The sequence below is a fragment of the Saimiri boliviensis genome, chromosome 9 (genome assembly GCF_048565385.1).
Source record: "Saimiri boliviensis isolate mSaiBol1 chromosome 9, mSaiBol1.pri, whole genome shotgun sequence".
Taxonomy (NCBI): Eukaryota; Metazoa; Chordata; class Mammalia; order Primates; family Cebidae; genus Saimiri; species Saimiri boliviensis.
In genome coordinates this window covers 20452803-20477141 of record NC_133457.1, presented here as the reverse complement: position 1 = coordinate 20477141, position 24339 = coordinate 20452803, and the positions used below count along the sequence as shown (strand labels likewise).

Below are 24339 nucleotides of genomic sequence, written 5' to 3'. Positions count from 1 at the left end.
TTTTTAAACACGAAGTAGATATAGATGCTAATGGTGGCTAATCTGGTATGTTTCTTTCCTGGATCTTAAACCTAGAAAACCTTGAACTGACTTCTACCCTCAGTCCGCAGCCCATCACTATTCCAGAGCAACTACTTTACATACTTGCTTCTGAGTTTGTTGATTCTTCTGGCTTCTTCAGATTCTTTTGTGTGTTTCCCTCAAACACCTACCTTGCTACCACGATCCTTTTCTGCACTCTATCAGGAGAATTCTCTCTTCTTCATCAGGGCCCAGCTCTCATGTCACTTTGTCCCAACTAGAAGTGGAATTTCCACTCTTCCAATGCTATAACACATGGCTTATACTTCTCAGTGGCACTTGACAAACTCTACACTGAGCAGTAGAATTTATAAAATGCTTTACCTTCCCTAGATGATAAATTAAAGCTCCCTGTGAGGGGGATTTTTTAACCTCTCAGATCCAAACATAGTGTCTTACAATTTAACTGTGCTCAAAAATACGGGATGGATGGATGATTGATAAATGAACAGATGAATATTCTTTATTTTTTATTCTTCCGCTGTGGGTCTTCTCACCTCTAGGAGGCTTATTATTATTATACTTATTCATCAACTTCATGTTAAATAAGATCAACACCTTCACAATTCATTTTTTAATCAACAAATATTTTTAACTTGGTGCAGAAAATGGATACAATTAACATATAAATATTTGTATTAGCATTCTGAAAAAATTTTAAGTTGATAAACACCGTAACAGTTTGGGTTCCAGTTGCACTAGGAAATTCAATTTAATAACCCATAGCTTTTACAGCCAGTTGATATTTAAAGAAACAAACAGATCCATGTTAACAGGGAATGTCCTAGCCAAATTGTGGTGCTTTGTTTTTTGGTGTTTTTGTTTGTTTTGTTTTGTTTTGTTTTGTTTTCAGAATATGGTATTTCATTCTGTCACCCAGAATGGAGTACAATGATATCATCATAGCTCACTGCACCCTTTGACCTCTGAGGCTCCAGCAATCCTCCCACCTCAGCACCGTTCCACCCTGCTGAGTACCTGGGACTACAGGTGCATGCCACCGTGCCCAGCTAATTATTTTATTGTATTTTTTTGTAGAGACAGGGTCTCACTATATTGATCAGACTGGTCTCAAACTCCTTGCCTCAGATGATCCCTCTGTCGTGGCCTCCCATAGCACTGGGATTACAGGCACGAGCCACCATACCTGGCCAAATTGTGCTGCTTTGAATGAAATGTGTTAATTGGAAAGTGAGAAAATGTTTGAATATCCTCCATGTTCTACATACAAACAAGATTATTTTAGATGATACATGATCATACCCTCATAGTATCATTCCACGTTACTTTTCAAATGCAATATGATAATCTTAGAAAAAAAATAGTTTCTTATTTTAGCTGTGAAGAGGCTGTGATATCGTATATGAATCCCTTGCTTAAAAGGACTTACTATGGACAACAGACCTTTAAAATTACACATCTCCAGCCATGCATATGTTAGACATAATAGTAAAAAAAAAAAGAAAGAAAGAAAGAAAAATGGATATGTTATAGCAGTTAGAAAAATTTTATTTTGTTTTGTTTTTTGAAATTATTTTTAAGTTAATCTCATAGCTCCAAATAGCTTGGCTTTTACTGACTTCTCAGAAACTGACCTAATGCCTAAATTTGGGGCCTAACATTCAGCTTCTTTTAAGTTCTGCTAACATTTCCTTCCTAAAACCCTTTCCATTGACTTTTTTTCCCTAGGGCTAATTTTCACTGGGCTATAATGAAAAGTATTTGCTTCCCAGTTTGTCTCTGAAGTCCTTCCTCCTTTGTTGTTATAAAGCCTATCATTTTGTCTTGACTCTCTCATCATAGCCATTATATCCCCTTCACTCCATGTCTTTAAGGACCCCAACAATTTTGCCAAGTGTTCCTTGTAAACTTCTCTCACATGTAACTCTTCAAGTCAACATCTGGATCTGCCTTGAGAAAGTAGCTTAATCCTCTGTCAGATCCAAAAGGATCCATGTACTTAAATATTACCTAAGTCAATCATTATTTCAAATTATCTCAGATATCATAACTATTTCAAATGTTTCTCTGAGTAAATATGAAAGACTGAGACACAAAAAATATATCATTATTAAATCATATTACATTAAATCGTCTTGCCATTAGAACCATGGTACCAGCTTGGGAAACATGATGAAACCCTGACTGTACAAAAACTACAAAAAATTAGCCAAGTGTGATGGTGCGCACCTGTGGTTGCAGTTACTTGGAAGGCTGAGGTGGGGGAATCACTTGAGCCGGGGAGGCAGTTTGCAGTGAGCCAAAACATGACCACTGCCCTCCTGCCTGGGTGACAAAGACCCTGTCTTAGGGGGAAAAAAAAGAAAAAACGTGGCAAGAAAGCAGTGATCACAAACTGTAAAGTTTTTCCTAGAAGTGCAGCTAGGGTGAGAGAGCAGTGCCTTATGCTTTTCTATTTACCTAGCGTCCTCACATAAATTTTTTCTTTTGATTTTTGACCTCCCAGCATTCCTGTTAAGGAGGGGGCCATTATTATTTTTGCTTGCTGATTAGAAAACTATAGTTTAGAGGATCCAAATCTAAATCTTCTAAGTTAACATTCAAAATCTTCAAACGTAACAATTAGATTACCATTTGCCCTCACTTGAAAATATGAAAAATGGGTGTTTTTAATTTTTTGAAATTAATTTGTATTTTGTTGTTGTTGTTTGTTTTTACTTATTTTTCCCCTTTTTTCTCCACTTGGCTCACCTTTGAAACCTTTTTTTCCTCATCCCAGATAGGCTGCTGCATGCTTTATGACTCAATGTTGCACTGTTAATATTTACTGAGTCTCTAGGCTAGGCAGACCCTGTGTTAAAGCTGTTCCTGCTCTCAAGGAATGTGTAACCAAGTGGGGAGACACAGTGGCCTAAATGCTTTAACTGAAGTCTCTGTAGATGTGGTTGCACAAAGGAAACCACCATGTTTATGGAAAATTTAAATTTGCAGAAAGCGTTACTAGCTTTAAGAATGTTCCACATCAGACAATTCCTATCAAAGCAAAGCAGAACTCTGAAATTACATTCTTGACATTAATTCTAAGTTCCTGCTTTCCATTGCCTCTGCTATGCTCAGTAGTAGCCTCCACTGGAGCTTCTCAGGAGATTGGAGGTCTCATCACTGAGGTTTCAGATCAAACCTTGAACATCCAAGCTCTTTCCTGATCACTCAAATGCATGCACACCAAATTCCCAAGTCACTTACGCCCTATTCTATTTTCATCATAGCCCTTATCACTATCTTACAATGGTGGACCTTGGGACCAGCCTGGCCAACATGGCAAAACCCCGTCTCTACTAAAAATACAAAAATTAGCTAAGTGTGGTGGTGATCGCCTGTAGTCCCAGCTACTCAGGAGACGGAGGCAGGAGAATCATTTGAGTCCAAGAGTTGGAGGTTGCACGGAGCGGAGATTGTGCAAATGCACTTCAGCCTGGGTGACAGAGTAGACTATGTCCCCCCACCCCCCAAAAAAACTGTACGTTTTATTATTTATATACTGAAAATGCTCTGTAAAGGTGGACAATCCTGTGAGGCAATTATTAGACCTATATCGGAAAAAAGAAATGGTAGTGTACAAAGGGCAGGTTGTGTTCATATGGTCAAACAGAAACTATCCAGAATTTTTTCAAAGTGATGAAACAAATCTTATTGCTTTCAAGGCACCAGGAAAATTGAAGATAAATGTATATAAATAAATATTTTCCTACTACAGGTTGAGCTTTCCATTGCCCCTTCCCACTGAAATCAGATGTTTTTATCTGAGTTTGAAGAGTGAATCTTATGTTGTTGGCAAAAGAAATAAAATTCTTCAGTTCAGCATCTAAACTCTGACATTACAATGGATCTTCTGTGATCATTTGTAATCATGCACACTCTGCTTCAATGTAGAATTAATCCATTCAGTCAACAAATATTTATCGACTTCCTACTATTTGCCAGGCATCATCTTAGATGCTTGGTGGTTCGACATTGAACAAAGCAAAGACTCTTCCCTTGTGGAGCTTCCAACTGAATGAGACAGAAAGATATTAATCAGATAAACACTAATATCTACCTACAAATGATAACCCCTGATATATAAAAAATATGCCCTGTGTCATGAGAACACATGGGGAAAACCACCCTCATCTGGATTTGGAGAGGCCTTCCCAAAGGAAGCAACTTTTAAGTTGAAATGTGAAATGATCCGTTGTTGATTAGGTGAACATGAGAGTGCAGAGAGGGAAGAGAGAATACGTGTGTTCCAGAGAGTGAGAATAGCATGTACAAGTGTTGGGTAAGTTTGCCTTTGCTGCTTAGTGTTGTGGCTTTAGGAAACATGTCTTTTGGAGTGCTGCATTGACTTTTGCTGCCAAATACCTAAATATACTTGGGTTTATGATTAGTTTTAAAGCTGTATTTCCAGCAGTTCATGTGTCATAAAGCATGGAAATTTGTTTTTTATTACCTAGTTACTGGCAAAATCAAAATGAAGCTTATGGCATACTAGGACTTTGTGCCAAAATTTCAAACTGTTCCAAATTAATTTGGTCATTCCAACATCAGAAACGGAACACCACGAAACAGAGAAGCCAAGCACAGAAAGCTAGATATCCCAATAAACTTTAAATACTGCTAACCAGATGCTCTTTGTGTGAGCCAATTCCCTTTGAAAATGTCAATGAGGGTTTTCACAACACTTTTCCATTGTCACTTCTGAATTGTGCATTCTTTTAGGGACAAAGGAGGAAAGGTTAACCAAATTCATAATTTACTAGCCTACTTTCCCGATATGCTAACTGGGTTCTAGTACACCGTCCAGTTCTGACTTTTGATCATCTGCCAAATAAATAATGGAAAATAAATGGCTTGATCATTCTGCTACTTTCAACAGTCATAAATCAAGATGGCCAGCCTCTTATAGAAGGAAAACTTAAAGAGAAGCAAGTCAGATGGAAGTTCATCAAAAGGTGGAAAACACGTTATTTTACACTGGCTGGAAATCAACTTCTGTTTCAAAAAGGAAAGTCTGTAAGTTCCTCCATCATCTTTCACACTTGCATTTTTAAGTTCTTAATCTCCACCAATTAGCTGGACATTTTGTCTTGAGTTTAAACTTTGATAACTGTTCCATCTCCATTTCACCATCTTACAGCATTGTTTCATTGCATGTGTCTGTGTCTAGTCTGTTTATTCCTATGTTAGCTGGCTCACTGTCCCCTTCCAGTTTATTATGCATGCTTGTTTTAGTTGACTTAAGTTTTAGAAGATGAACTGCAGAAGGACTACTCGGTCTTGACTCAGAAACCATGCCCTTTGTTTCCTTATGGACCATGTACACAAATTTATGACGTATGATATTGGCTCTGATTTTTTTATAACTATAGGTTATATTTTAAGGTGGGGGTCCAAAAAAGGAAGACATAGGCAAAGAGGAAAAAATGGAGGCTGATTTACTTTACATACTTTTTATAGTCAACAAAGTTTAATTCTGATTAAAATGTTACTGACTTTCATCTATTCAATATTCAGTTAGTGAATATAATAGAATTATGATCAAATTAATAAATATTTATTTAATATAATTTTCCATTTGAATACGATGCTCAGTAATTATCCATATTGTGAATTTTAAGTGGGAAGCCTCTGAAGTAGCATTCTATTCCAATCAATAACGCAAAGTTATCTTCTTTTTGAATTGGTTTTATTTATCATAAACTACTGATTCCGGATCAAGAGGAATCAAATCTTGACCTACTTCTTGGTTATTTTAGAAAATAATCTTAATGACTAGCATTTTCTCAGTGCTTATCACGCCACACCTTGGATTGCCTCAAACAATCCTCAAAACAATCCTATTAGGCCAGCATTGCTATTATTGCCATTTTATAGATGAGGAAACTGAGTCAAAGAAACTGATTTGATTGTCCAAGGATGGAGCTACTAAGATGAGAAAGGGTACAACTGGGGTCAAGACCTGGCAGTGTTACACCAAAGCATGTTCTTAAATGAGTTTACTGCTTCCCATGTATACTTAAAATTCAGAGCCAGTGGTAAACTGTACTCACCAGGGATCTCCATAGAAGCAGATATATATATATATATATATATATATATATATATATATATATATATATATATAAAGATATATAAGAGATTTACTATGGGAATTGGCTCATGAAATTATGGAAGGTTAGAAGTTCCATGATATGCTGTGTGCAAGCTGGAAGAACAGAAAAACTGGTGGTGGTGGTGTAATTCAGTCTGTGTCCTGAGGCCAGAGAATCAAGGGAGTCAATGACAGAACTCCTAGTCCAAGGCCAAAGGCCTGAGAACCAGGGTATGAGGGTATGAGGGTGAGTTGAGAGAGGGATGTAAGTTCCAGAGTCTGAGGGCCCTGAACAACAGGAGGTCTGATGTCCACAGGCAAGAGAGAATACATATCTCAGCTTAAGAAGAGAGAGCAAATTTACCTTTCCTCTAACTTTTTAACCTACTCAGATCCACAATAGATTGGATGATGCCCACCCGCAATGATGAGCATGGATCTTCTTCACTCAGTCCACTAATTCAAATGCCAGCCTCTTCCTGAAACACCTCACAGACATGCAGAAGTAATGCTTTCCCAGCTATCTGGGTACCCATTAGCTTAGTCAAGTTGACACATAAATTTAACAATCACATAAACTAAACTGTCTGAATCAATTAATGAAAAATATTCAATTAGTTAAAAATTATAATTCATTCTGGGCCATATTCACTATATATTTAGAGTACTCATTATAAAACTTATTTGAACATTTTAGTCAACAAGAATCAAGTATCATATATATGAATTATAGCAAATTCTGACCAGTGGTTTTTTAAATAATAAGTCTTCTGTTAACTCTTTGAATGAAAAAGAATATTTTTGTGATACCTACTGTGTATTCATGTTACTTTATTCGTCTGTGTGTATTACAACATATACAGATGGACTTTTCTGTGGCTGAACATCTTTTCTAAAGGAAAGTATTATGGCAGTTCAGTTTAGAAGCTATTGGAGATTTTAAGAAACATTTTTTTAGCGTAGGTTCACACTAAAGCATGTTTAAAGTGTTTAAAATGACTATCTGAATTTTCTGTTTTTATTCCAGAAATCAAGAATAGAAATAAAGATGTAATAATTTTCTAGATCCCTTAAGACAAAGCAGTTAATCCATAAGAGTTTTTCTAAACTCGAATAATGGCCTTTATACTTTCTGATTCATGGTTTTTAAATAAAGTTTAAAGAAAAAACAATTTTATAATTAGCTAACAAGTTTGACATGTTTATCAGGAAATAAGGGCCTGACATTCCACAACTCTGACAAAACTTGTGGTTCAAATACTGGGAAATAATTTAACATAGCATAAAGGCCACAGCAAAATACCTCTAATCTCCAGGGATACAATAACCTACCAGTGGTCAACAGTCCTGCTGAAGCTTCAGATCCTTGTGAAAGGGCCCCTTTTAAATGAAAGAAAAGTGCATTTTAAAATGAGAACTGAGGTAAAAAGACTCTAATGAAATTGTTTAATCTTTCACTTTTGCATTTTTAAGATCTTGATCTCCACCAACCAGCTAGGCAATAGTGTCCTTTGACTTTCTGTCTATTCCTATCTCAGTTGATTGACGGTCCATCTTAAAATTACTATGGTAACTTTTAATTTTCTTCATCAGTCCTTCATTTATCAATCTCGGTACTATAGACTACTTCAAAGAAATGCAATTTTGTTACTGTCAGATACTTACTATAAACGAAATTAGGCTAATAAAGCATTGTCTAGTGTATACGTCTTCAAACTTTATCCTGTGTACCCTAAAAGAATTTTGAAAAAAATCTATGTAATACCTTGCAGCATTTTAAGTTGTAGCAACACTTTAATCATAAGTGTAAACACTTGCCCACACTGTTATTTCTGTTGTATTGTAAATATTGACATTTTAAAACAAAAGGATTACATCTCTCCATTAAATGTAACCATTGGATTAAAATACTATAGCAGTTTAATACCTAACATTATCTATTTTTAATACACAAATTAGCTCTTTTTTAAATAGAAATGTTCACATTTTTTCTTTTTTTTTAAATCAGGTTTCTATTCTACCTCTATCACAGCATTTTATCCTGAATGGCATTTCATTTTTTCACTGCACTAAAACTATAAATTGAAATTTAATTGTTTTAATTTCTTATGACCATCCATCTCTGTTATTTTTTACGATTCAGTTATCTTTTTAAAAAGTTGTATCCTTCATGAAAATCCATAAGTATAATGCCAAACTTAATGATTATTAAACATTAAAAACTGAAATATTATTGAAAATGTATCTCATAATGAAATAGATGAGGAGTGATTACAATGCCTTGGTTGATGGATACTTCCCTAACGTCGATAGCTGGAATTGCTTTTTTGCTTGATGCTTCTGAGATTCTTTCACATTGGACGAAACATTATAGAAAGCATGCGATGAGTGAGGAGGATGCTTTTTCATTGCAAAGTGAAAGGAGGGTGATTCCAAGAGGAGAGGTGGGCAAGGATAATTGGCAAGATTCTCAACCATAGGTACTTTCTTTGGTAGACAAAATATATTCATGTTAAAGACATGAAATTGCTTTAAAGAAATATTCGGCCCCTTAAAATTATTCATCTTAGCCCAGTGTGATAACCTTGGTATTGTAGAGATCTTTTTTTTTTTTTTTTTTTTTTTTTTTTTTGAGACGGAGTTTCACTTGTTACCCAGGCTGGAGTGCAATGGCGCGATCTCGGCTCACCGCAACCTCCGCCTCCTGGGTTCAGGCAATTCTCCTGCCTCAGACTCCTGAGCAGCTGGGATTACAGGCACGTGCCACCATGCCCAGCTAATGTTTTGTATTTTTAGTAGAGACGGAGTTTCACCATGTTGACCAGGATGGTCTTGATCTCTTGACCTCGTGATCCACCCGCCTCGGCCTCCCAAAGTGCTGGGATTACAGGCTTGAGCCACCGCACCCGGCGAGATCTTTACACTATGCTTTAATGCAAGGCAAATGCAACATCATTAAATATTCCTTCTCTTACTATGTAGACAAAGCATGCTTCCAAAGCTGCAGAGAGTTTCAAAAAGAGTTTGGTCTATGCAAACGCTGGAAACCTCTTTATTCAATTAAGGATTTGACAAAATCCTTCTCAGAGGTAGCCCAAAGGAAAATTCAATTTCATGCCTTCCAAGCTATCTGAAATTATTAAGTTAATGGCACTCCAGAGTATACCCTTGCACCTTGCTCTATTAATATAACATCAATAGAAAATGAAATAACTCTGAATTTTCCCAAATCTCACTTTATAATAATATTCTATAAATTAGTTATCTTGTGCATACTCCAGCAAAGGCCTGATTGCTTACTCCTTCCGTTATTCTAATGATTCTGAGGACTTAGCACCCAAAATAACAAAGGTCTTGAGCCATAAAAAGTGAAAGGATTCTGGCCCTCTTAGAAAATTCTCCAGTAGTCACAGATCCTTGCCTACAGTAACAGCCAGCCCATGTTCTTTTCTTCCCATGCATTTCAGAAAGATGACCCTGATGACTGCCCAATAGAACTCAGCAAAGTACAGAGTGTGAAAGCTGTGGCCAAGAAACGCAGGGACCGCTCTCTCCCGAGGGCTTTCGAAATCTTCACAGACAATAAAACCTATGTCTTTAAGGCCAAGGATGAGAAGAATGCAGAAGAATGGCTCCAGTGCATCAACGTGGCAGTTGCCCAAGCCAAAGAGAGGGAAAGTAGAGAAGTAACCACATATCTGTAGGGATTTACAAGTCAGCCATGAAGATTATATACCACAGGCATTGTATTATCATTGCCAATGTCAAGAAAAAGAGCTAAATTTACCAAACTATGTTGTTTTTTACTAAATACCGATGGAATTGTTGTCCATTAAGAAGAAGGGACTAAAATGGCAGGATTCTTAGTAAATGTCATACTCTAACAGCTTTAGTATTGACTTCAGAATATATCTGATGCCTACAAAAAAAAAAAAAAAGAGCTAGAGAGTATGCCCTCAGATGGCATGGGGCCAGGAAGGGAAAAGTCACTGATAAAAGAACTTCTGTAGATATGTCATTTAAAACTGTGAGAAAGCAACATGAAAAGATGCTTGAACTACCCATCCTGAGGAAAGATTAGCACTTCTGATGAAAATCACAGTCTGCCAAAGGTATTAAAAGAAAAAGTTAAAAAAAAAAAACAGTTAGAAACACTGAACTAATTTATACTGAGAAAAACCATATAACTTACTTACAGACATATAGTTACATGATCTTCTCTCACTACAAATGAGGCTAACACACGGTAAAATGCTTCTCAAATCAAGCCAGTTATGTCATTAAATATTTGTCTTTCAGAGTTACTTATTTAATAATTCCCTTTAAGTTCATATAATATAATCTATAGTTTAGATCAGGCATCCCCAAACTACGGCCCGCGGGCCACATGCGGCCCCCTGAGGCCATTTATCCGGCCCCCGCCGCACTCAGGAAGGGGCACCTCTTTCACTGGTGGTCAGTGAGAGGAGCACAGTATGTGGCGGCCCTTCAATGGTCTGAGGGACAGTAAACTGGCCCCCTGTGTAAAAAGTCTGGGGACGCCTGGTTTAGATACTTGGACATATATCCTGCCCAAGGCAGTAAGTGTAATATGCAATAAACACAGAAAGCCATTTTCTCCATCTTCAAAATAATGTGCCATCTCCATTAAAATTTAAGACTTTAAAGTTCTATAATTTTTTCTTTGTATTCAACCTTTTAATACCTCCAAATTACAAACATCTATTCTTTTCACCACACACACACACACACACACACACACACATATATAATTACACTATGATAGACAGAATTCTAGAGTGATCCTCAATGATCCATGACTTCGTATAGTCCTCTCCCCCATCGAGTGTGGGCGGGACCTGTAACCTGCTTCTAACCAACAGAGTCTGGCAAAACTGATGGGATCATCTCTCCCATAATTATATTACATTATGTAGCAAAACTGAAGAGATGTTGCAGATGTGATGTGCATAAGGTTTCTCATCAGCCGACTCTGAGTTAATCAAAGAGATCCCTTGGGTGGGCCTAACCTAATCAGACCAGTCCTTTTAAAGAGGATGAACAAGTCAGAGACTCTGACTCCTACTGGCCTTAAATAATCAAGCTGCCACGAGTTCAACAGCTGCAACAAAATGAATTTTGTCAACAACCATGCGGTCTTGGAAGAAGCAACTGAACCTCAGATAAAAGCCCAGCCCCAGCGAACACCTTGGTTGCAGCTTTGTGAAACTCTGAGCAGAGGGCCCAGCTAAACCATGCTTGGACTCCTGACTCACAGAAACTTTCAGATAATAAACGTATGCTGTTTTAAACACTAAATTGTGGTAACTTGTTATGCAGTGATAACTAATACAAAAGCTAAGTTGGGTTACATGCAGGGGATAATTTTTTCCTTGAAATTTATTTATTATGTAGTCTAGTATAGAAACTTGGAGAAAGATTATGAATGGTCAACACCTTGACCCTCCTGCTAACTTACTAAGATAGGAAATATAAAAGGGGCCATGTTTGCAAAATGAAACAATTCAATTTTGAGGGTGTAAAGTTTGAGCGTATTGTGAGTCACAGAATTTATTACACATTGGAAATAGCATTCTGGAGGTTGAAATTCAGGATCACTGGATATATAGGTAGTCACCAACGATGCAAAATTAGATGAAATTACCCAGAGAGAATAAGAAGACAAAAGAATTAATAAGGGTTCTTTGAGACACCAGCATTTAAGTAAAGGCAGCTGGCATAGCTGATTAGTGTTCAGAGAAGATGCAGAACAGGGGAAATGATATCACAAAAGCGAAATTAATAAGGAGCCTTCAGGAAAAACAGACAGGGCAACAAATTGAAATCCTGAAGAGTAATCACGTAAGATAAAGCCTGGCTTTCACAATCAGGAAGAAATTGGTGTCATTGGTAAGAACAATTCCGTTGGGAGTGAGGGAGTAAACATCAACCTTTTGAAGGCTGGGAGTCAACGGGAGGTTAGGAGTTTATAATTGGACTTTGTTTTTTTTTTCCAACAAAATGGGGCTATGATGAAGGGGCTAACATGGAGCATGTGTTTTCTTGGTCTTTTAAAATGAATAAGACTTCAGGGAAAGATGAAGGAGTTTAAAATACACAAAGAAAGAGGAACAAAATTACTTTGCTTGAGTAAAGTTTCCAGAAACAATAAGAAAGGATTAAAACTTTATTCAGCAGCAATTAACTGACCACCTACTAAGCAACAGGTGCCATGTTTGGCTTGGAGATACAAAGATAGAAGACACAGTTTTTCTCTTCAAGGGTTTTAAAGTTTAGTGGAAGAGACATGCATGTACAACAGAAATGTAAGTACTATGTGGCAAGTGCCTTGATGAAGGTATGTACAGGGTCCTGTGGAAACACAAGTGAAGGCACCATTGTAAGTGACGTTAAACTCAGAGTAGATTCTCTCACTGCTTCCCAGAGGTTACAGAAAATGAGCTAGTCTTAAAGAACTAGTGAGACTGCTGTGGGCAAACAAGGAGCAAATGGTCAGTAGAGTGAACCACCTTGCAAATGCAAAAGAAGGAGAGGAAACATGGTCCATTTGCAGAATGGTAAGTTTTTCTCTAAGGTTGAAACATAAGGGGTATATGGAAAATGGTTCAGAGTGATGCTGAAAAGACCTGCAGGACCATATGATATAGGACTTGGTTCCATGCCAAGGGTCTAAACTTTTTCCTTAATGTGATGAAGCATTAAGTTGTGTGGCAACATAAAGAAAAAACTTTAAAAATAAGACAATGAAGCACCATTAAAAGGTTTTAAGCAGATTTGCATTTACAAAGATAACCTTAATAGTGATATAGAGAATGGATTATAAGAATATAAAAAATTGTAGCAGGGAGACCATTTGGGAGGCTCTTCTAAGGTAGTGAGGACCTGTACTGATGTAGTAACAAAGGAAATAGAGATAAATAAACAGGCAGGAAAAATATTGATTTAATAAAATGGACAGAACACTGGTGGATTGAATGGCTCTGAAGTTTGGGAATGGAAAGAAAAGAGTTTCTGCTGATCCATAACTGTTTGCTTGGGAAACTTAGTAGATGATGATAGTGATATTCACAAAATAGAAAATTCAGAAGCAACAGTTTGAGAGGTAAGGCAGATGGTAAATTTAATTTTGATGTATACATTCAGGGTATAGAAAGGGGACTTACCTTGGATTAGATGGACAACTCCTATGAAGTTGGGCAGGAAAAGGATGAGAATGAGTATAGCTGTCTATGATTCTCTAAATATTATTTTAAAACCTACCTGCCACCGCATTCTTTAGAGTCAGTGAATAACTCTAGCTGTTTTAGTCAATTAGGAACAACTGGTAACAGACAAACACTGACAAAGTATTAGGTGACCTTGTATTAGCTATTCACAATTTGAATGCCAACAATGTGCTTAAAACTTTCATAGCAGAGAGCTGATGGTAAAACAGTGGCTATTCGGAGTGCTTGGCCTAAGAAAGAAGAGAATGCCCACCCCTCCTCGGCTCAATTTGTGGGGAAAGAATTATTTTTACTACTTGCTACAAGGTCTTTTTGATTTACTTAATTGGATGCCTGTAATCTAGAACATACCTCTCAGTGCCTTTGAACCAGATCTAAAAAGAAGTAAATGTGTGAAGTGTAAATAATGAACTTTCTATTAATTCGAAATGCAACTAAATTCTCCTGGGTTCAGAATCACACTAGGAATTTCAGAATCATCAGCTTCCCACGAATATTTCTGGCACTTCCACCCTGGTTGCTGGTGAGTTTACCACAGACTGGCCTTTCCCAAGAGGGCTGCCATCCCAATCTGAGAAGAAACCACTTTTCTAAACATGCTTAAACCTTTAAAAATGTTGGTATGAACAAAATTATAATCATGGAAAGAAATTGAAGTGGTTTTCATTTTAATTTTTATTCTTTTTCCCTCCCAGATAGCATTGGAAATATAAATGTTTATGTATGAAAAGCTTATCTAGCTATTTCTTGAGAACCTGGAGTTTGGTAAAAACAAATGTTCAATACTTTTCTAATACTGAGTTTTCTATAAAATTATTGGTTGGTAATGTCAAGGGGCATTTATTGGGTCATCTTCAACTCACCTACTTTCCATAGGCACCTAAGTGGTGCTGACCTGTTTGTGGTGCTGACTTATTCTTAGACATAAATAAAGATTCCATGTTTAAGGAAGCATTATCCACTTTTGGAAACAATTGTGAGATAAGGTGAAAGAATACGTGAGCTGAATTCAAAGTGCATTGCAGAGAAATAAATACCATGGTTTAAATGCCCTAATAAGGATTTCCAGTTCCCAAAACCTAAATTTTTAGGTGAGAAACCAAGAAAAAAACAAACTGTCATCTTGTTTCAGAATAGCACCACAGTATAGATCCCTTTGGACAAATTCTTCCCAAAGATGTTCCTGAAAGACAAAGGGGTTAGAGTATCAGCAAGACGTCTACCAAGGTAGGGAAAGAGGCACAGGCTCATGAAGAGTCAAGCCCTCACTCTATCAAAACTAGATTACCAACCTGAGCTAGTTACTCATCTTTCATCCGTGGATTGGGGATAATACTATCTACAGAGTGGTAGAGGCACCAATATTGTATAAAAGCATAAAACCTTTAAACTTAACCAGCAGAGAACCTTTAACATAATAGGTGCTTGAAAAAAAAACTCCAGTTTTTATGTACCATTAAGTAACTATGATGCCATGCCTTAATGATAATTACATGTTGATGTCTTCCTTTTTAGGCAAAACATTCAGTGGTTGCTTTGCAAGACCATACGGAACTGTGATCACCTCAGTGTCAGCTCTTTGGTTCACTAATACCACATTTCATCCCAGTCCTCTGTTTCTGTGCTTTTCTGTGTACATGATAACTTTGTTTCAAAGCCAAACCAAATTGTAACCTGTTTAAGACACAGCAAACAGCAATTAGCCCATGTGCTGTCAACCATCCACATATATGTATAAATGTGACAACACAAAGAGCTAAGATGGAATTTGCACACCTATAGACAATGACAGAAACACCATCATAGCCATTCCCAGTGGATTGTTATTGTAAAACACATACCCATTTCAGAGATATTTGAATGTGGGGAAGAAAATGTAAAGCAGTTAGCAAAAGGAAGTATTAAGAGTTCCACACAAGTTTGTTTCATAGCAATCAAAATTATATGTTAACATTTTTGTGAACAGTAAAGCATATTGCAAGTGTAAGAAATTTTAAAACATAATGGTTAAAATGCCCCCAATGCACCCATCCTCAAAGATATGAGGTCAGCTCTTCCTGTGGTTGCTTACTCTCTCTTTCAACAGGGCTAAGGATGTCTGATGTCCACATACAAGCCATGTTTCTGGTGTCTCTATGTCCCCCCTGCCTGTGCTCTCCTTTATCCAAGCGCATCCTTGAAAGGGAAGCTGGGTAAAGAACAGGTCAAGATGGCAGAGATGGCAGTGGGGGGTGCACATGGTATGTCTTTTTATTTTTTAACTTTTAAGTTCAGGGGTACAAGTACAGGTTCATTACATAGGTGAACTTGTGTCATGGGGGTGGCTGCAATATAGATTATTTCATCATCCAGGTATTAAGCCTAGTACCCACTGGTTGTTTTTCCTGATCCTCTCCCTCCTTCCATCCTCCACTCTCTGAAAGGCCCCATTGTGTGTTGTTCCCCTCTATGTGTTCATGTGTTCTTATCGTTTAGCTCTCACTTATAAAAGAGAACATGCAATATTTGGTTTTCTGTTCCTGCAAAGCACATAATCTTGTTCCTTTTTATAGCTGCATAGTATTCCATGTACCACATTTTCTTTATCCAGTCTATCATTGATGGGCATTTAGAGTGATTCCATGACTTTGCTATTGTGAATAGTGCTACAATGAACAAAGGTGTGCATGTATCTTTATAATAGAATAATTTATATTCCTTAGGTATATACCCTGTAATGGGATTGCTGAGTCAAATGGTATTTCTGCCTGTAGGTCTTTGAGGAATCATTGCACTGTCTTCCACAATGGTTAAACTAATTTACACTCCCAACAACAGTTAACAGTGTGCCTTTTTCTCCACAACCTTGCCAGCATCTGTTGCCTTTTGCCTTTTTAATGACAGCCACTCTGACTGGTGTGAGATGTTAATTCATTGTGGTTTTGATTTGCATTTCTCTAGTGATCAATGGTGTTGAGCTTTTTTTCATGAGTGTTGGCCATATGTATGTCTTGTTTTGAAAAGCATCTGTTTATGTCCTTTGCCCACTTTTTAATGAGGTTCTTTGTTTTTGCTTGTAAATTTAAGTTTCTTATAGATGCTGGATATTAGATCTTTGTCAGATGCACAGTTTGCAAAAATTTTCTCCCATTCAGTAGGTTGTCTGTTTACTCCGTTGATAGTTAATTTTGCTGTGCAGAAGCTCTGTAGTATAGTTAGATCACATCGGTCAATTTTGGCTTTTGTTGCAATTGCTTTTGGCACCTTTGCCGTGAAATCTTTGCCTGTGCCTAAATGATATTGCCTCGTAAACCCCAAAGTCTCAGTCCAAAAGATTCTTAAGCTGATAAACAACTTCAGCAAAATATCAACATAAAAAATCAAGGTGCAAAAATTACTAGCATTCAATAGTCAAGACAAGAGCCAAATTAGGAACAAACTCCCATTCACAATTGCCACAAAAAGAATAAAATACCTAGGAATACAGATAGGGAAGTAAAAGATCTCCACAAAGAGAACTATAAACCACTGTTCAAAGAAATCAGAAATGACACAAACAAATGGAAAAACAAATTGAAAGAATCAATATCGTGAAAATGGTCATATTGCCCAAAGCCATTTATAGATTCAATGCTATTCCTATTAAACTACCACTGACATTCTTCTTGCAACTAAAGAAAACTATTTTAAAATTCGTGTGGAACCAAAAAAGATTTTAAATAGCCAAGGCAATCCTAAGCAAAAAGAACAAAGCTGGCAGTATCACACTACCTGACTTCAAACTGTACTACAGGGATACAGTAACCAAAACAGCATGGTAGTTGTACAAAAACAGATACATAGATCAACAGAACATAATAGAGAACCCAGAAGTAAGACTGCACACCTACAACTATCTGATCTTCAACTAACCTGACAAAAACAAGCAATGGGCAAATGATTCCCTATTCAATAAATGGTGCTAGGATAACTGGTGAGCCATATGCAGAAAACTGAAACTGGACCCCTTCCTTATACCATATGTAACAACCCAAGATGGATTAAAGACTTAAATATAAAACCCAAAACTATAAAAATATGATATGCCTTTTACACACTATCACAGATTCGGGACCCTGTGGTTGAAGTTAGAATTGTGTCTGAAGAGGAATTCCAGATCAAGTAGGAGGAGCATTTCCAGAAGAGACCTTCAAAGTTTACCATACCAAAGACAGGAATAGAAAGGCAAGGCCTGGAGTCAAGTTGAAAGTTGGAGAAGACGGAAAAGCAGTGGGAGACACAGAGCAGAATGAGTACAATGGGTGGGGGCTGCATGAACTTCAGAAGAACAAGACAACTCTTATGGCTTGGTTTTTACAGGTACTTGCCTAGGTAAAGGCGGGTTCTGTTACATGTGCTTTGATGAAACAGATGTCCACCTCCTCATGGATGTCCTTCTATTCCCCAGTTATGCCAGGGCTTATAGCCATGTACTCAGCACAACAGGCAGCCGGCTCTAATGATAACCTTAGCTCCTGGGTCCCAGCATGAGAACCACAGCCTTGGCAGAGCACATTCCATATGAACATTCTTCTCATGTCCCTTGCCCCCCAACCCCAGTACATATTGAATTTGTCAACTTCAGAGAAAAACCTTCTGAGAGCATGGGGGCTGGAAATCCTGGAACTTTCTATAAAATGATAATCAGATGCATTGTGTTTACATAAGTTATTTATGACTTTATGGACAAATCTTTGAAAATCTTACATCAAATTTAAAAATACATTTTCTCCGTCTTTCAAGCAGTAAAATGATTAGAATTCACTTTGGTACTGAGAATCTAGAAGAGTTATAAAGTATTCAAATAATGTGAAAACGTAATGCACTCAGACACATGGTAGATTCATTTGTGCCTAGGAATAACAGTGCTCCATGAGACCACATTGGAAATTGAAGGGGAGTGGATGCTAATAATAGTAAATTCTAATGTTTCCTTTTTTGAATTATTTTAGAATTATTTTTTGCCTTATTTTTAACTACCATTTCACTCACATTAATAGAATATCCATAACACATATATATATCCACATTTACTATTAAACAGGTATTATGACAAAAGAACTATTGTTTTTCTATGTGTTTCGTAAAAATCAATCCTATTACTTCATTATCTTATATCCTATTTATAGCTCTTCTCTCTCTCTCTCTCTCTCTCTCTCTCTCTCTCTCTATCTATCTATCTATCTCTCCTGGCATTTCACGTAATCAGAAGAAACTTTTATGTGTGCCCCACTATTCTTAACAAAGACCCACTTCTATGCACCAGACACCCTTTGGGAGTGCTCTGTTCCCTCCTAATTCAGAGCTATTGCTATATGAGGAAATAGTCTAAATGTCATTTCTCTTAATAGAGAGAAACAATGATTCTGTTTGCCAAACTAGCTCATAAACACAAAAATCAGAATAAGGTCCATTTTTAAAATTTTGCCAAAACCACAGTTTGAAAATGTCTGTTTTGGAAAATTAACCATAATACTAAGGGTTTGTGTTGATTTGAGAACATTTTCATCAGGACTCTCCCAAAGTCTTCATGGAGGGTTTATCTTATGCTTTTCCACTAAACAACTCTCACCTATATATTCATATTTTTGTTATCACTATAATACTATCATCTCCTGAAATACTATCAAATCCTGAAATCCTGTTGTACTATCCTCAGGTCAATACAAATCAAATTCCACTGCAGCCAACAGTGTCACAATAAAGTTCCATTGTAATGAAGCCACTAGCAGAATGTGAGGCAGCCAAGTAAACTAGGCCAAGTTCTTCTAAGCAAGGAGATTTGGCATTTATCATTCAGTTAACTGTATCACACAGGCTATTGGAGTTATAAGAATCTTAGCACTTGCCAGGCCCAACCTCCCTGCCCCATGGAGAAGTCCCTTGCTTGTCACCATTGGCAGGTGGCATTCCCAGCTGCTCAAACCCTTCTAGGGACAGAGAACTAATTACTTTATCATCAGTTCATATATTTTTAAAATAAATTTTATCTGTTTATGAAAACAATTGCAGAAAATACCAAAAACTATTAAAATCATAAAATTATTCATAATCATCTGATCATTCGGAACTCAAAAACATTGAATAGAAATGCTCAAATATGGTTCCCATTAGGTTATTTATAAAATATAATTATTTTCTGAAAAGTTCTGCCTTTCCATCGTTCCTAACCTTTAGTCCAGGTTCTCTTTCCTGCAGCCAGACATAATGTCTGCTCCCTCTTCTCCAAGACAATGTTTTACATAGTTTGATTCAAACATTCATTCAGCAAATACTTATTAGCCAGTCATGGTGGCACACACCTATAGTCCTGGCTACTCGGGAGGCTGAGGTAGGAGGATCACTTGAGCCTAGGAGTTCAAAGATACAGTGCAGTATGATTGTGCCTGTGAATAACCACTGCACTCCAGACTGGGCAATATAACAAGACCCTGTTAAGAAAGAAAGAGAGGCTGGGCGTGGTGGCTCATGTCTGTAATTCCAGCAATTTGGGAGGCCAGGCGGGTGGACCACCTGAGGTCAAGAGTTTGAGACCAGCCTGCCCAACATGGCAAAACTCTATCTCTACTAAAAATTCAAAAAATTAGCTGGGTATGGCAGTGGGCACCTGTAATCCCAGCCACTCAGGAGGCCGAGGCAGGAGAATCACTTGAACCCTGGAGGCAGAGGTTGCAGTGAGCCCAGATCACACCACTGCACTCCAGCCCAGGCGACAAGAGTGAAACTCCATCTCAAAAAACAGAAAGAGAAAGGGAGAGAGAAAGAGACAGAGAGAGAGGAAGGAAGGAAGGAAGGGAGGGAGGGAGGGAGGGAGGGAGGGAGGGAGGGAACAAAAGAGAGACCATTTATTGAGCATCCAACATAACTAGGGGATGGGGACTCAAAAATGATAAATAAATTGTCCATGCCTTTTAGAAACTCAGAAAATAAATGTTATGATCTGAATGTTTGTGCCCCCCGCCCCACCAGCTTCTCAAATTTATATGTCAAAACCATTAGGTAGTAGTATATGTTAGTACCAACGTGGTGGCATTAAGACATGGGGCCTCTGGGAGGTGATTAGATAATGAGGGCTCTGTCCTCATGAATGAGATTAGTGCCCTTATAAAAGAGGCCAAGAGGAGCTTGTTTGCCCTTCCCAATGTGAAGACACAGCTAGAAGGCACCAGCTATGAGGAACGGGCCCTCACCAGACAGCAAATCTACCAGCACCCTGATGTTGGACTTCTCAGCCTCCAGAACTGTGAGAAATAAACTTCTGTTGTTTATAAGTTACCCAGTCTAAAATAGTGTGTTTTTGCAGCCCAAAGGGACCAAGACAATAAGTCTATTTTATTTAATAAGTAAATCCATACATAAAGCGTCTCCTACGTGCAGGACCTGTGCTGTGCATAAGAAATGCTGAGGTGAACAAGATGTCTCAAACTTTGTGGGATACATATCCTAGTAGAAGAGAAAAATGTTAAAATATTTTGTTAATTATGAAATTGCCATGTAACCTATCCTACAAAAAAGCACAGCTGATATGAGATTGCAAACGAAGTCTAGTCTAGTTAGGAAGTTAGGGACGGCTTCCTGGAAAAACAGACATGTGCCTGAGATCTGAACGATGCACAGGGAGTTACTAGTTGAAGGGAGAGGTAGAAGAAAAACAGACCAGAAAGAACTGAATGTGAGAAGACCTTGGAGAGAAAAGACATGCAGCACCTTAGAGGAACAAAAATAGGCTAGTATGGCAAATGAGGGTGGTGAGGCTGGGAGGTAGGCAAGTCATGCCAGCTTGTGGGAGAGCTATTGATGGGTTTAAAACAGGATGGTATGATTAGATCTGCAATTCCATAAGATGGTTCTAGCTGCCATGTAGAAAATGGATTGCTGAGAAAGCAATAAGAGAAACTGGGAGAAAACAGAAGACTATTACAATAGTCCAGGCTAGAGGTCTAATGAAAGCTTGAAAGAAAGTAACAGCACTGGAAATGGAGAGAAAAGGAGGGTTAGAGAGAGATTTTAGAAATGCAAATTGCAGGACATGGTGATTGATGGGAACTGTCTCCAGAATCCTGGCACCATGAATGGCAGTAGCACCATTCATGATAAAGGGAGCATTCAGAGGGGATCAGGTTTGAGGGAAGTCTTTTCCGTGAAATAAGCTGATGTCTAGAGATCACAACACCATGATGTGGTGGCATGATGGAGACAGAGGAGGGAGCTGCTGGTTCTGCCTGGAGATTCAACTAACCTCCACTGAAGAGTTGATAATATGCTGGATGTTGAAGGAAGAATATAATTTTCTTATATTTTAGACCTCACCTTTCACAGTCACACAGTCAAAGAAGAGAAATAACGTGTGCCAAGGATCACACTTAAAATGAGACAACATAAAAGTCGCTTGACTTTAATTACTTAATTGGTGTTTTTTTTTTCCAACTTCTTTTAGAAATATACACTAGAGTTTTTAAAGTAAGTATGGTGGGCACTGATACATCACCAATGTCCCTCAGTGAAGGACCTGGTGCCCCAGCTTCTGGGACTGCTGTTGGCAGACAGGCTCACCTGTCATTCCCCTCAAGGACTGCCTTCTGGCCAAGGTCATGCCTGAGGCAGCTGATATCTAGTGAATGGTTGATGGGAGAGTGTAAAGACCTGGCTGTTCAAGCTCAAGTTGAGACAACTCTAAGGGGCCATTCTACCTGCAGAGCTGTCCTCGTTGGGACCACACTGAAGCTCAGTTTCTCCATCTGCCCAGTCCTGATTCCTCTCCACTCCCTTCTGCAGGTGTTCGTTGGTCCCAGGGGTTGGTCCCAGGGGTGCTCCTTAATAAGCATCCTGCGCCTTAAACACTGCCTCAGAGTCTGCTTCCCAGGAAGTCCAACCAGACTGAGAGTAAGTAAAGACGTAAAGGCAAAAGGAAAACAAAGTGGAAAGAATAGTCACTGGCATAAGGTTAAGTAGATAAAACTCATCCCCAGCAAAAGATAGCATTCAAAGTTGACACCTTGCTTTCATGCATCCAGTTAAGAGAGGCTTGCAATCAGATTCATGAGTCAGAGTTTCCCCAGCCTAAAAATAAACCAGTTGCGCAGAGGAAGAAAAGCTCTCCCAACTCTGAGACCCAAGAGTTTTTTTCCTATAGGGCCTTACAAAGAGAACATTGTAATATAGCAACAACAGCTTCAATATCTCTCCCTAAGGACAACAGCATGTTTCAGAAGGATACATAAGGGTATAAACCCTAGTTACAAATTCAAACATACAAATAATATAATTTTCTCCATTTCCTTATATTTCAATTAATTATGGCTTGAGTGCTGGATCCCATTTCACTTGGTAGCAAAAAAAGCAATGTTCATTTATTTAGGATAAACCCAGTCAAACTCAGAATATTCTCTGTTTATTCACATTTTTTCTAGTTTCTCTTTGCAACAAGTATTCTTCCAAATATATTATTTATGCCACAATATTCATATTCTAGTTCTTCAGAGTTATGCATTTTTTAAAATTTTGTTTATGTTTTTAGAGACAGGGTCTCACTCTGTTGCCCAGGCTGGAGTGAAGTGGCACAATTATAACTAACTGCAGCCTCAAACTTCTGGCCTCAAGCAATCCTTCCACCTTGGCCTCTCAAAGTGCTGGGATTACATATGTGAGCCACCACACCCAGCCAGACTTATGAATTTTTTTAACTCAAAATTTTGACTTCTATTAGTCAGATGCAATGGCACTCACCTACAGTTCCAGCTATTTAGGAGGCTGAGGCAGGAGGGTCACTTGAACCCAGGAGTTTGAGGCTGCAGTAAGCAATGATTGTAACACACTGCACCCTAGCCTGGCTGACAGAACAGAAACCTGTCTCAAAAAATAATAATAATTAATCCTGACCTTTGAGACTTAACCCTATTTTTCTCAAAGTATTAACTCTGCTGTAAGCTTCAGAACAGAGTTTTGAAACTTACAGTTTACTGTTACTTCTAATTTCTTTTCAACATCCTTTTTCTGAAGCAATGGATGTCTTCTGCCTAGTTTGAAGGGGTAGGAGGGCCAGGGGATGGGCAAAAGGGCACTACAGCAGATTAAATGAATAACAAGAATTAAAAACACATACACATGGATTACAGACTGATTGTTATAAACAAGCTGATTGTTACAATGTTTTAAAATAACATTCCTCAGTGAAAACCACTAGCACAATTCTAGTATATAGGGAAAAAATTAAAGTAATTGGGGAGGGTGCTCAAACCCATGTGGCCCAGACAGACAGCATCTGGTAAGTCACAACTGAATCAGGAATATATTTTAATGTGGAGGAATAGAGAGACTGTTCAACTTTCAAACAATGTTTCACAAGGCTTATTGAAGTGGAATCAGGATTCTCCATTACTTATTTATATATTTCCATATGCAGGATATCAGTTTCAAAAAAGCAGGAAGTTAGGGAGGTTGTGAAGGTTTTGTTTCTGTTGTTTGTTTTAAATAAAAGCCCCTGTGAAAAATGTGATGTCCCCCAAAATGAAAAAGTCATTATGAAAATTTTGTGTATTTGGTCTCTGCCACCACTAACTAAGCTGAAGCCCAGCCAGTTTCTTTTAAATTTCAAACCACTGAAAATGACAGGCTCACAGGCAATATGTGGTAGTTCAGAGGTTTCTGGGTTCTAGGGACAGGAGCAGAGCAAACTATGGCCACTTCAGATACAAAGTTTAAGAGGGCAAAGAGCCTCCTGAAGAGGAAACTAAAATAGCATGGCTGGACACTGTGGCTCACACCTGTAATCCCAGCACTTTGGGAGGCAGAAGCAGGTGGATCACCTGATGTCAGGACTTTGATACCAACCTGGCCAATATGGTGAAACCCCATCTCTACTAAAAATACAAAAATTAGCCAGGTGTGGTGGTGGGCGCC

General features: G+C 38.0%; 1 protein-coding gene and 1 long non-coding RNA gene across 5 annotated transcripts in view; one reads left to right on the top strand and one right to left on the bottom strand.

The window, feature by feature from the left end:
* VEPH1 (ventricular zone expressed PH domain containing 1) overlaps positions 1–11494 on the top strand; it is a 208390-nt gene extending 196896 nt beyond the window's left edge. For all 3 annotated transcript variants that reach the window (XM_074405550.1, XM_010335739.3, XM_010335740.3), the window contains 2 exons: positions 4961–5097; positions 9643–11494. In XM_074405550.1, coding sequence (XP_074261651.1) covers positions 4961–5097; positions 9643–9879 — 374 coding nt within the window. In that variant the 3' untranslated portion in view covers positions 9880–11494. The remainder of the gene's footprint in view (positions 1–4960; positions 5098–9642) is intronic.
* The window catches only part of LOC141585598 (uncharacterized), a 173420-nt gene that overhangs the window by 110420 nt on the left and 38661 nt on the right, over positions 1–24339 (bottom strand). Inside the window, exon 3 of one of the 2 annotated variants that reach the window (XR_012519151.1) lies at positions 7508–7555. This is a non-coding gene — a long non-coding RNA (uncharacterized LOC141585598). Of the gene's footprint in view, positions 1–6235; positions 7556–24339 lie in introns of those variants that run through there. The other variant, XR_012519150.1, reaches the window with a different exon arrangement.